This window comes from Heteronotia binoei, chromosome 12, assembly GCF_032191835.1.
Source record: "Heteronotia binoei isolate CCM8104 ecotype False Entrance Well chromosome 12, APGP_CSIRO_Hbin_v1, whole genome shotgun sequence".
NCBI lineage: Eukaryota > Metazoa > Chordata > Lepidosauria > Squamata > Gekkonidae > Heteronotia > Heteronotia binoei.
Genome location: NC_083234.1, coordinates 30,241,881 through 30,255,370, shown reverse-complemented (window position 1 = coordinate 30,255,370; position 13,490 = coordinate 30,241,881). Strand labels below are relative to the sequence as shown.

At 43.1% G+C, this 13,490-nt stretch overlaps 1 protein-coding gene across 1 annotated transcript; it reads right to left on the bottom strand.

Moving 5' to 3' along the window:
* Positions 1-1,268: 1,268 nt before the first annotated feature.
* Positions 1,269-6,695, bottom strand: GNLY (granulysin). Its single transcript, XM_060251325.1, has 5 exons — positions 6,584-6,695; positions 5,653-5,783; positions 4,109-4,219; positions 2,291-2,474; positions 1,269-1,464 (listed from the first exon to the last, which is right to left on the bottom strand). Exons 1-5 carry the CDS (start codon positions 6,627-6,629, stop codon positions 1,433-1,435), a joined length of 504 nt encoding a protein of 167 aa, XP_060107308.1. The 5' UTR covers positions 6,630-6,695; the 3' UTR covers positions 1,269-1,432.
* Between the last annotated feature and the right edge of the window lie 6,795 nt (positions 6,696-13,490).

The following is a 13,490-nucleotide window of genomic DNA, read 5'->3' as shown; positions in this document are numbered from 1 at the left end:
TTTTCCTCCCCACATTTTTAATTTAAACATTTATAAAACTGAGCGTTCTCCCAGATTTTCAGAAACATCTACCCTTACTCAGCTTTGGCAGCCCCATTGTGCAGATGTTTTGATCCACATGGTTGGGCCATCCATGGGAATCAGACATCTGTCTATGGAGGAGTGGAACTGATTGCCTGAAACTCAGTATGAGGAATAAAATTGAATCTAGGGGGAACCTGTGCTCACACACTGCTGAAGGAACCATAGTATGTGGGAACTGTAGAACTGAAAGGACGGGTAGGGGTCATAACCTTTATGCTGAGTAACAGGCACACACAAAGCTTATAGATGTGCCACTTAAAGAGCTCTCACAGCAGGTTCTGCCACTGGGATAGAAGCCCAGCTCTTACCCTTCATCACAACTTGCGTGACAAATGTACATACCAAAAAGTTGGATCAACCATCAATTTTGTCCTTTCTGCCAAGTGAGCTACCTACCTTTTTTAAAAAACAACAACAATATTGTTATAGCAAGAACTTCCAGGGGCAGTTATAGAACAGCAAAGTGTTAGTCCAGTGGCACCTTAGAAGCCAACAAGATTTTCAGTGTATGAGCTTTCAGGAGTTAAACCTCCCCGATGTAGTATCTGGTGAAGGGAGCTTTGTCTCTCAAAAGCTTATAACCCCCAAATCTTGTTGGCTTCTATGGTGCTACTGGAATCTAACTGTTCTAGGTATTATTTTGTTTGTCTGTACTTGCAAACATACTAGTAGATCCCAGCAGGAGACAAAGAGGCATTCAAATGGGGAACAAATTCACCATCCCATCAGATCTCTAGAATGATCCTGAATCCCAAGTCTGCTGCTGTATAGCTCTATCAAGGGATTTTTTTTGTAGAAAAAGCCCAACATGAACTCATTTGCATATTAGGCCATACCCCTGACACCAAGCCAGCAGGAACTGCATTCCTGTGCGTTTCTGCTCCAAAAAAGCCCTGCCTCTGTTGGACTCAAAAATTCTTTTTCTTTACAGACACCAGAACAGAGCAATGGGTAGGCTATCTCCTTATCTATGCACATTGATAAGTCACCAATCTTGCAATAAATGTGCATTTTATATGATGGGGTAAAAGTAGAAAGGCAAAGGAACCATAACATGTTCAACTGGAGACCAGAGAACACAGGATACTAGAATCTAGTTGTTATGGAACTAAGAATTTTGTACTGTGCATATCTATTTCCTTTCCTAGAGCGCACGCATGTTTTACACAAAATAAGTAGTAAGATAGATTGATCAATGCATTTTTATTTGGTGCAACACCAATAGGTAAAAAGGCATCACAGGCAAGCAACTGGTCAAAGCCTTACAGCACTTTTAAATTATTTATTCGTTCTCCTCCTCGCATTTTCTTCAAGCATCTAAAATCCTCTGTGTTGGTCTCCAGGATCACTATGCAGCACTGTAAGAAGCAGAATCTGGTGCTGAAAACAACCACATAGCATCGGACCAGATAACAAGGAAAGGTACTGACATACAGATACCAGATGCAAAACCCAGCAGTACATGTGTGAGAAAAGCTCAAATCCAATCCAATGGGACAGAATGTATTTAGCACCTTGAGTCTTAGTTCTTTGGCTGTATCTGTGAGCCTGACTACACAAGGGGTTTTCAGCAACTTCTTTCTGAGAAGAGCACAACAATCTATGGTCAGGAAGGCAGCACCTGCAAAGTGTACTGCAAAGCTACTTGATTATCATTTGGGAAAATTCCTGCTTCCCAGAATGTGCTTGGTCACAATCAGACCACTGACCCATCAGACTGACATCTGCTCTCCAGGGTCTCAGGCAGAGGTCTTTCACCTGCTGCCTAGTCCTTTGTAATGGAGTCACTGGGAATTGAGCCTGGGACCTTCTGCATGCCAAGCAGAGGCTCTTCTGCTGAGCTGTAGCCCCTCCCCAATAATTCCTTTCAGACAGTGAAGAAAAAGATAGTGTCCTTTTTACCCCAGATGCTGACCCATAATGTCCTATGACTGCTCATATGCAATCCCATAGGACTTCTTGCTGGGTGGTCTACTGAATTTGCTCAGTGGTCTGCTCCTGGATCTCTGTCTACATTCTGCCCATCCCTGCTATCTGACATGTTGATACTGAACTTTTGTTCCAATGCTTTCAAAGGGCATTTGGTATACCACTGGACCCCACAACTGCACACAGATCGAGGTTCCATGAAGGAATGGTGCACAACTATGCCTTGATGTGTCCCATTTCAGCAGGATGATCAAAAGGAATTGCTTCCTGCTCTTACCTGGGAGTATCCTTGAGTCACTTCGGCACATTTTGAGGTCAACACATATTTCTTTAGGATCCTCGCTATTCTCCATTGCCTGTTTGATCTTATCTCTGAACTTTTTCAGCAGGGTTTTGCAAACCCAACTCAGAGGCTTGCAGAGAGTCTTACATGTCTTTTGGATTGCATTATTAATTGCTTCCTGCAACAACAACAGAAGCAGCAAAACTGTAACAGTAGAATTTTGACAGCAGTACTCCTTAGACTCAGATAGACAATTTTCCCTGTGGGTTTTTTTTTAGCAGGAATACACAGGAATGCAGTTCCAGCTGGCTTGGTGTCAGGGTGTGTGGCCTAATATGCAAATGAGTTCCTGCTGGTTTTTTTCCCTCAAAAAGGAAAGGAAAGGTCCCCTATGCAAGCACCAGTTGTTTCCAACTCTGGGGTGACATTGCTTTCACAATGTTTTCACAGCAGACTTTTTACGGGGTGGTTTGCCATTGCCTCCCCGCCCTGTGCAAAACAATGGTGACATCAGGGGGTGTGACCTAATATGCAAATAAGTTCCTGCTGGGCCATTTCTGCCAAAAAAGCCCTGTGTATGCCTATCACAAATAATACATTGCTTTCCTCTTTGTTCCATAGCTTTTTCTTACCCTCCACACCAGCCTCTGTCTTCCTTTTACCCTACTAACATCTCCTCTGGCTCTGCAAAGGAATTAGTGATATACTTTGTAGTAAAGGTATCAAGGTCTGAGCCAGGCTGGGAGATCTCTGGGACCCCAAAAAGAGCTCCCTCCTCTCATTTCTAAACCAGGAACAAACTGAATAATTCTGTGGTCACTGGAACTAGTTCCTTTCTCCAGTCTCTTCAACATCAGCGCATGATAAAGCTAACACCTCAGAAGCTAAGCAGGGTTGATGCTGGCAAGTACTTGGATGGGACACCTTAGAATACCAGGAGGCAGGGAAAGGCTTTATTCAGCCACCTCTCTGAATACCCTCCATGCCCCCAGCAATGCTCCCTCTAAACTGTGGAGTCTTGTGAGCAAAAAATCTACCTCATGAGCTACTGGCATTAAAGTTGTGAGCTACTGCATAAATTAGTGTGTTCTGGGGCCATCCTTCCTGAGCTAAGGCAAAAATGTGTGAGCCAGAGGCTAAACAACTGTGAGCTAGCTCACACTAACTCAGCTTAGAAGGAACACTGGCCCCCAGTAGGGTTCAGTCACAATAAGCCATCCTGACTTCTGGGGGGGGGGGGTTATATGTATGTGCATGAGTACACACACACACAATACAAAAACGTTTTTTTTTTTAAATATAGAGCAAATGCAAGTTTTAACAAGCATAAAACACATGGATGATAATGGAGTGCATCTGAGCTCCTGCAATATCTCCAGGTTCACCTGAGGTATAGAATTTGAACATTGGTTGAACATCAGTGGGCTGGGAATTGCTGGAGATTTTGTGGGTAGAGCCTAGGGAGAGTGGGGTATAGCGGGGGAAGGGAAGTTCCTCTTCCAAAGCAGCCATTTTCTCCAGGGAAGCTGATCTATGTAGTCTGGAGATTAGTTATAATTCTGCAGGATCTCCAGGGCCCACCTGGAGGTTGGCAACTTTAGTTACATACCTTTTATTTCTAACACCTTCCCCTCTCATCCTCATTGCAGTCTAGAAGTTCCCCATCCAAGCTGCTTATTGGGCCTTTAGCTTTCACTTTAGCAATAGAATTACTCTATGAGCTTTCAGTTTGCAACAGATAATTGCTTTCCCCCTAGAGCCTAGTTTAACAGACTAAACAACTATGAGGAAATAAATGGGTAAGTAACTTACTTCATCTGGATCCTTTCCAGCCAATTCCTGGAGCTTCTGGATGATCTTAATGCACATAGAGCATTTCTTCCCTGGGGCAGAAGCCTCATCCACTTCTGAGAGCACCTCCCACTGCTGCAAACAAAACCTCATGGTGATCATATTCCACAACTCATGAGAGGATGGTACAGCTGCCTTTCACCAAGTCAGGCTATTGCTATATTCACTTTAATACTGTCTGCTCTGACCAGCTCTGTGGGGGGCTCAATGTACCCTCAATGAGTAGTTTATCTTTAGAAGAGTTGGTTTTTATAGCCCTCTTTTCTCTATCTTAAGGATTCTCAAAGTGGTTGAGAATCATATTCCCTTCCTCGCCTTACAACAGGCACCTTGTGAGGTAGGTGAGTCCTGAGAGAACTGTGACTGGCTCAAGATTACTCAGAGGAGTGGGTAACCAAACCCGGTTCTCCAGATTACAGTCTGCTGCTCTTAGCCACTGTACCACTCTGTCTTTAAAAACTAAATGTGAGCCCCACAATCCTCACCAGGGCTGGGGAAGGATTTTTTAAAAATTATTCCCCACCGTGGTGTTGTTTTTCTCAGTCTCTGCCATTTAGAGTGGCTGTAAGCTAGAAGAAAATACTGGTGAATAAAGAAAAACACACAACCAAAAACCCTTCCCCAGCACTGTGGTCTCCACTGAAAACAGGTACCCCTTCAGCTGCTTTTTCCTCCGCGGCTGTTGGGGGTGGATTGGCTATTAAGGCCACTGGGAAAAATTTTTGGAGAGGTGGTGGCATGGGGCAAACACCTCTCCTGAGTCCCCCCCTCCAGCCTCAGGGGAACACAGGGTGGTAAGGACTAAGGACACATCACAGTCACAGTGCAGAGAAAGGCAGCATACTACTTGACCTTTTTAAAGACTAAGGAATAGGGAGCTGGGAAAGATTCGTAAATGAAGGGATGTTGCTGGGTAAATCTTGGGTAGATCAAGTTAATCCGTGCCATAGTATTCCCCATAGCTATGGATGGATGTGAAAGCTGGACAATGAAGAAAGCTGACAGGAAGAAAGTGGATTTCTTTTAACTGTGGTGTTGGAGGAGAGTGTTATGGGCATCATGGACTGCCAAGAAGACAATTAGGTTCTAGATAGAATCAACTCTGAACTCTCTATAGAAACTAGAATGACTAAACAGAGGCTATTGTACTTTGGACATATTATAAGAAGACCAGGGTCACTAGAAAAAACAATAATGCCAGGAAGAGTTTAAGGCAGCAGGAAAAGAGGAGGACCCCACATGAAACGGCTTGACTCGGTCAAGGAAGCCAAAATCCTCAGTTTGCAAGACTTGAGCAAAGCTGTTGACGATAGGACGTTTGGAGAACATTAGTACATAGGGTCACCACAGATCAGCTTGATGGCACTTAACACACACACATACACAAAAACGCAGAAGATTTATTAAACTATGCATGTTAGTAACTTTCCTGTAAGTGGGAAATGTGGAGATAGAATGGCAAGAAGAGATGTGAGATGGAAATGGGATAAATGTCTCACTCCTACCAACAAAGAGCTGCTCTGAAGATCCCAGCAGCACTGCTCCCTCCTGCATTCAGCAGCTGTAGCCACATCCTTGCACCAGAACTTTGGACCCTGCAAACATGTCTCGGGAACCAGATGGGATCCTGCGAACGCTGTCAAAGCAAAAGAGCCAACGTTAACTGGGAAAACTCAGAATACAACCAAATTTAATAAAGTAGGAATCCAGTAGCACCTTTAAGACCAACAAAGTTTTATTCAGAATGTCAGCTTCCATACGCACGCATACTTCTTCAGACGAGGGAATGGGGTACAGTGAGCAGAACTATATATAGCTGGTGGATTAAGAGTGTAAAGTGATACAAAGTTAAGGTCAAATGGCAAAAGAGTGTAATAAACCATAAACAACTTTTATTACTTTTATTGGTTTCCCACACAAATGCTATCCTGACCAAATGGTCTTCCAATTTGTTTATTACACTCTTTTACCATTTGATCCTAACTTTGTATCACTTTATACACTTAACCCACCAGCTATATGTAGTTCTGCTCACTGTACCCCATCCCCTCATCTGAAGAAGTATGCATGCGTATGAAAGCTTACATTCTGAATAAAACTTTGTTGGTCTTAAAGGTGTTACTGGACTCCTACTTTGTTCTACTGCTTCAGACCAACAAGGCTGCCCATCTGGATCTAACAAAATCTAATGTTATGTATTACTCAGCTTCCTAGTTTAGGTGCCTCTCCATAAAACAAGATGAGAGAGTATTAGGGATGTTGCAGCTGACCTTGAGTCTGAGGTCCTTTGGAAGTGGATAATGGTAACTGTTCCATTAACAGAAAATCTCAGCAGGACAGCAGCTTTGCTATTACAGCTTTGCAAAAGGGTGAAAATTTATATATAACTTATTTGCCAGAAGACACCAATTAAATCCCCTTATCTTCATCTCTTACCTGCACCTACAGCAGCATTCAGGCACAAGACAAACAGCAAGGCCATTGGGATTCAACAATTCAACTGCAGCTGGAAAAGTCACTGCTGAACACTTTAATCCACTAGACTTTTTATAGCTGCCTCTTAATTAAATGTGGGGTGTATCGAAACTCTTGAGATTATCTGGAAATGGATGGAAAGGCTTATAAGGGCAAGGCTGAGGAGTTGTGACCTTGACAATCCCCTCCTCTGTTTTCCTGTCCCCAACCAAATGTCCCCAAGTTTTGTGGGGGGAAAGCTCACAACAGAAATAAGGGTGCAAAGTGTGGTGGAAGTGGTTTGTACATTCCTTCCTATAGGCCTTAGTACATTACAAATGTGCTCTGACCACATCTGTCACACTTTTAAACGGATGACACTTTGTCATCATGATGGCAAGGAAGATAATTCTTCACCTTGAAGGTGAGAGAAAAGAGGCTGAAGCAACCCCATCTCCTAGCCTCAAGTGATATGAGTGAGTAGGGAGAATGAACCTGGTGTGATACTTGGTTATTTCTCCTCATGTCTCAGAATGATATTAAGTAGACATCACTATGAATCTGCCTTCGTTCTATGTGTGTCAGTCATATTGCTCCACCAAACCAGCACAGTTAATATTTCCACATTGTCTCAGTGCTGTGAGAGATGAGCGAGCTCCTCTTGCCCTAAGATGCTCGTTGGCTTGGCTGCTATTATCTAGGGTACACAGTCATATTTTACACAGTCCCCATTTCTGTTCCTGTCTGTCCATTTCTCTATCCACTTCAGAGAGAATCTAAACTATTCTTTCTACCACCTTGCTTCAGCTCGGAGATCACTTCCTCTAAACCCAGATAGGTTCTTGGACCACCTTCTTAACAATCAAGGTCTATCAAGAAGATATTTGCAGTTATGTTGTCTGCATTGCCATATTAGGCAAGGTTTGCCCTGGAAGTGATGCCATGCTTTTGCTGAGCAGTGATTTTTTCATTCCACCCCATTGGCTGCCAGGTAGTGACTTAATTATGTCATCACCTGACTCCTGCATGTCCCCATAGTTGAGGGAAAGGCATGCAAGTGATGTGGGCAGCTCTGACCATAGGTGGTAGATAGGCAACCTCAAAATTAGGTAGGAGAATGGAAAGGCAGGTGAGGAGCATGTAGGTAGTGGGAAGAGCCTAATGCTGGGTACAAAAGGGCCTTTAAGCACTGTCTTGCCTAGGCCCTTCAAACCTGAAATGAATTTGACCCAACATGACAGACACAGGCATTTGATAGCCATTGTGGTGTAGTGGTTGTGGTGCAGGAAAATGACCTGGGAGAACCAGGTTCAAATGCACACTCTGCCAAGGAAGCTCATTGGGTAACCTTTGGCCAGACACTCTTTCTCAGCCTAACAGAGTGAGGACAAAATGAAGGAGAGGACAGCAGTGCTGTTGCTCTGAGTTTCCACTGGGAGAAAAATATCCACATAAATAAATAATGGCTTATGAGCAGTTCCTGGGCCAGAAATCCAAATCCCTCTCTTCCTTTTCAGGAGAAGATGTCGTTCAGTGGCCATAGCTTTTGATATGCTTCAGACTGAAGAGAATGGACTGCATATAGAAAAAAGAAACTCACAAAGACTCACGAAGAACCAACCTAATGGTATGTGGTGATTAGGGACAGAAATAAATATTCCATTTGCTTGTTTGTTTATTTGTTTTTAAAACATTTAATAGCTGGTTTCCCACCTTACAGGAACTAAGGGCAGCTTACAATGTTAATAATAACAAAACACAATAAAATACACAGAAACCACTAGTTGAAATCAATAATTTAAAACTGCTGGTTGGAAGAAGAACTAATCAGCTAATCAAATGTCATCACAAATAAAACTGTGTCCAGTTTTATTGATTTCTGTGACTCCTAAAGATCAAGAGTGAGGGGGCCAGGTACACTTTCTTAGGCAGGCTGTCCTATAATCAAGGGTCAGCCACTAAAAAAGTTCTCTCTCATGTCACCACCAGATGAGCTTCTTTGGTCAATGGGACAGTCAAGAGAGCCTTCCCCTGTGATCTTAGTTCCTGGGCAGGAATGTGTTGAAGACAATCCTTCAGATACCCCGGTCCCAAGCTGTGATTGCTGCACAAAGCAGCACTTCCAAGCTGCAAACCTGACTTTTAAAAGGGAGTGTAACCCCTTCCAAGACAGGAGAGATCTCAAATTCCTCACTAGGTTGCCAGTCTCCAGGTGAGGCCTGGAGATCTCCTGCTTTTACAACTGATCTCCAGCTGGTAGAGATCAGCTCCCCTGGAGAAAATGGCTGCTTCTGAAGGGTGAACTCTATAGCATTGCATAGGGTTGCCAATCCCCAGATGGGGGCAGGGGATCCGCCGGTTTGGAGGCCCTCTCCCCGCTTCAGGGTTGTCAGAAAGCGGGGGGAGGGGAGTGAAATGTCTTCTGTGAACTCTATTATTCCCTATGGAGATTTATTCCCATAGAAAATCATGGAGAATTGATCCGCGGGTATCTAGGGCTCTGGGGGGGGGGGGTGTGCTGTTTTTTGGAATAGAGGCACCAAATTTTCAGTATAGCATCTAGTGCCTCTCCCCAAAATACCCCCCAAGTTTCAAAAAGATTGGGTCTTCCGGTTTGAGTTTCCGACAGAGCTGCAGCCCTCTGAATAAGGGGGAGTCTTAATCCTTTGTTCAGGGTAGTAAAAGAACCCCTCAAGTTTCAAAAAAATTGGACCCCCCCCTGTGAGCCCCAAAAGAAGGTGCCCCTATCCATTATTTCCTATGGAAGGAAGGAATTGAAAAAGTGTGCCGTTCCTTTAAATGTGATGGCCAGAACCCACTTTGGAGTTCAATTATGCTTGTCACAGCCTTGATCTTGGCTCCACCCCTTATGTCTCCTGGCTCCACCCCCAAAGTCCCCAGATATTTCTTGAATTGGACTTGGCAACCCTAGCATTGCACCATGCTGAGGCCCCTCCTCTCCCCAAACCCTGCCCTCTTCTGGATCTACTTCCAAAGTTTCCAGTATTTTCCAATAAAAGACCTGGCAACCCCAGTTCCCCATCTGCCTTTCTGCTATGACTTTCAGCACTTATGTCTTCTCAAGTTTAAGTTTCAGCATGGTCCAGCCCATTACTGGCTTCAAGAACTTAGTACCCTAACAGAGACAATATGATGTTGGGGGCTGTTCCCAGAGGTAGCATCTTATGCCTCCAGTCAGGACACATAGCAAAGCAACTCCACCTGTCCTAGCAGGACATAGCACATTCGGAATGATTCATAGTGTCTGGGAATGTTAACAGAGGATTATATTTGTCAGAGATCAAAAATGATACATGCCATGGGTGGCACTCTTTTCAGTTTCCACGAAACCTATAGATTCGCTCTGTCCCACAGTGTGACCACAGTAACCACATGACAGAGATGCTAAGAAAGACAGAAACCAGGATGTGGTTGTGGGACATGCATACATGTATTTGTTTTTTTGTTTTGTTTTTTTACTGGCTAGTGTTTCACTATGACTTGTAGCTGATTTGTCTGTTTGACGTTTATACATGAATGCTGAGCAATACTAACACCATTTTGATTTTAAAGCTGCTGCAGTTAACATTAGGTCTGCTGACATGTTAGGGTTCCCAGCCTCTCACTGGGGGCAGGGTTTCCCCTGATTTCAGGGCTTCCAACCTGCCAGCATAGGATTGGATGGCAGAGGGAGCCCTGTCCTCGAAGAGCTCTGTCAGTGCACAATGTTCCTGGCATGATTATGTCACCCAGAAGTGACGTAATCATGGCAGGCATGTTATCTTGGGACGCTGTAGATTTTGGTGAAAAAACTCTATGGTGCCATAGAGGTTTTTGTTTTTGTTTTTACCAAAATGCTAGAGCGTCGCCATGTGACATGCCCGGCACAATTACATAACTTCCAGGCGATGTCATTGCACCGTGTGCGGAAGGGAATTCCCCCCACCAGCAGGCAGGGACGACATGGCAACCCTACGACATGTGGCTAGATTAGAAGGCCTGTGGGAATAGATGAAAATATACTGGAAAACTGAAGTCATTGTTCTGCAGTAGCTATCCTGAAGGCCACAATTGCCCATCTGCTAGCAAAGCACAGGGGGAGATTTATTTATGCATTTATTTAATATCCTGCCCAACCCTGCTAGCAGGTTCAGGGCAACTTACAACACATAGATATACAGTTAAAAGATTAAAACATACTACTACAGAAAATTAAAATTTTTATAAATAAGACAACAGTGGGAGCTTGTGAAAGATCTAGAGCAAGGGTGAAAAACTGTATACGTGATGCTCTCGTCACTATGGTGCTAAAATTGTAATAAGCATGCTTAAAAAGAATTGTTCATTGCATCCTGGAAAACCTAATACCATGATGATTTAGACAAACCACTTGGCTGTTTTTCTGGCATTCCCTTTATTTCGAATAAAGTTTGCTTCTGCTGTTTTAAACGAAATCTCACCTGTGTGCTTTATTGAACTGGGATGCACAAGAACGCATATTTGGATCACATGGTGATATTCATTTATACCTATTGATCTCTCAAGAGAACATTGATTTCCCAAAAAGTAAAGCTGTGATGTGTCCCCCCCATCTTGAACTATTCTGATATGCATGGGTCAAAGCCATGGCTAGCACAGTTGCACAAATGTGAACCAGATGTCAGCCATTTTGTAAAAGAGTTCGGATTTGTTTCAGAGATGGAAAAGCACAGAGAGTGGAGGATGGAATAAGAACATAAGAACATAAGAACATAAGAGAAGCCATGTTAGATCAGGCCAATGGCCCATCCAGTCCAACATTCTGTGTCACACAGTGGCCAAATATATATATATATATACACACACACACACACACTGTGGCTAATAGCCACTGATGGACCTGTACATGAAAGCTCACATCCTGAATAAATATTTGTTGTTCTTAAAGGTGCCATTGGACTCTTAACTTCATTCTATTGCTTCAGACCAACACAACCCCTGGATCTAAGTTTAAAATTGTTGTTTTTCCCCCAGCTTGCATTTGTCAGAAGACCTTTGCAAAATGCTTTTTTTCAAGGATTTCCCTGAAGTTTAAGAAACATACTGTATTTACTCATAAGCAAGACTACTTTTTTTCCAGGTATGTAATTGAGAGGGGGAGAAAGAGTCATCTTATGTTTATATACAAGTTAATTATGCCCAGTATCAGGGCTTTTTTTGAGCAGGAACACACAGAAACGCAGTTCTGGCTGGCTTGGCAGCAGGGGTGTGGCCTAATATACAAATGATTTCCTGCTGGGCTTTTTCTACAAAAAACCCCTGTGTGAAACAATGGTGACATCAGGGGGTGTCACCTAATATGCAAATGAGTTCCTGCTTGGCTTTTTCTACCAAAAAAGCCCTGTCCAGTATTATTTTTTGTATGTGTGTAAAAAAGATTGTGAGGATCCTTCATTTTAATAAATATAATATTTTGTCACCAGGCTGTTGATACTGTTTCTCTTCTGAGGGAACATGATAACAATATTCCTTTTGCATCTGCTTTTACCGAACAGACTTGACTGCAACAATTGTTCCTTCTTTCATCAGTCCTCAATATATTGGGGGTTCTAAGCTTCATAGGGCATGTTTGTTCCCCCTGTATCCTTGTTCAGATCTACTTATCAGGTATATTTTAAAGTTCTCCCGCCTTCCTCTGTGTTATCTTTATAACCACCATCATATGAGGTACGTTAGGCTAAACAAGTGACTGGGCCAAAACTGTATGAGTAGCTGGGTGGAAATTTGCACCTGGATCTCCTTAATCCTAGAATAACAGAGTGCACCCAGATCTGAGCAGAGTGCACCACAGTGGCACCCAGATCCCCTTCACTGGCTTTCTAGTCCCTTCAGTATTTGATACAAACTCCTTGTCAGTATATTTCAGATCCCCACGGTTTCTTCCCCCTCCATCTCAGGATTTGTTTCTCCTAATGTTACTGTCAATGTCCTTTGCTACTCCAGCTCTACCATTCTCAAATGTTCTTTATTGCACATTTCTCCAAATTATATGCAAAAGTCCTTCCATGAACAGGTTGGTGGTGCCAGGTCTCTAATTCCTTCCTCAAAACCCATTTTTAAAATATGTGTTTTGCCTTATCCCCTTAATACTCATTCTCAAGTGCAACTAAACTGGAAGGGCATCATCACATTCACCCCTCTTTAACAGTGTCTTCCTGTTTTCTCCTTTGGTTGCTTTATTTTAGAGGGCATTGATCTGTCAGATAGATTCTGCCTGCTTTTGTATTTCTAACTTTGTGTGCTGACTTGTATGCTTATGGTCCTATATATTAATAATAGTCACCAACATCATTCCTATAATGTCAACCACACAACCTTCCAATAAACTTTTTTAAATCTCCTGATCCTAAGCAACTGCCATAAAATGAGGAAACAGCAGGAAAAAGCCAGGTGTACTCAGCTGAACAGAGAATTCCCTCCCCAACAGATATTTGAATTCAACTTTAATTGGATTTGTATGGTTTTTTGATTCCTGAACAAATCTAGCCGCCCATGTGAACAAAAAAGCATGGTAAAAGCATGATAATAAAAATATCATAGGGAAATCAGGAAACCACCAGGCAATCCTGCCTCATCCAGCTCATCTGAGAATTAACTCCATGAAGGATTTCCTCCCCCCCATAATTATTAACTATCCCTTTGAACTAATTTGGGAGCTCCAAAGTTGGCTCCAATGTGGTATGCAAAAGACAATACTTAATTTATATCTCAACCCTTCCTGCGGGGTTCTCCCTTCCATTTTATCAACCCAAGTGTGAGATAGGTTAGGGGCTGAAACTTGGCCCCACTTTAACCAAGGAGCTTCATGGCAGATTTAGGATATGAACCCAGCTGTTGGACAGTTCTAAGT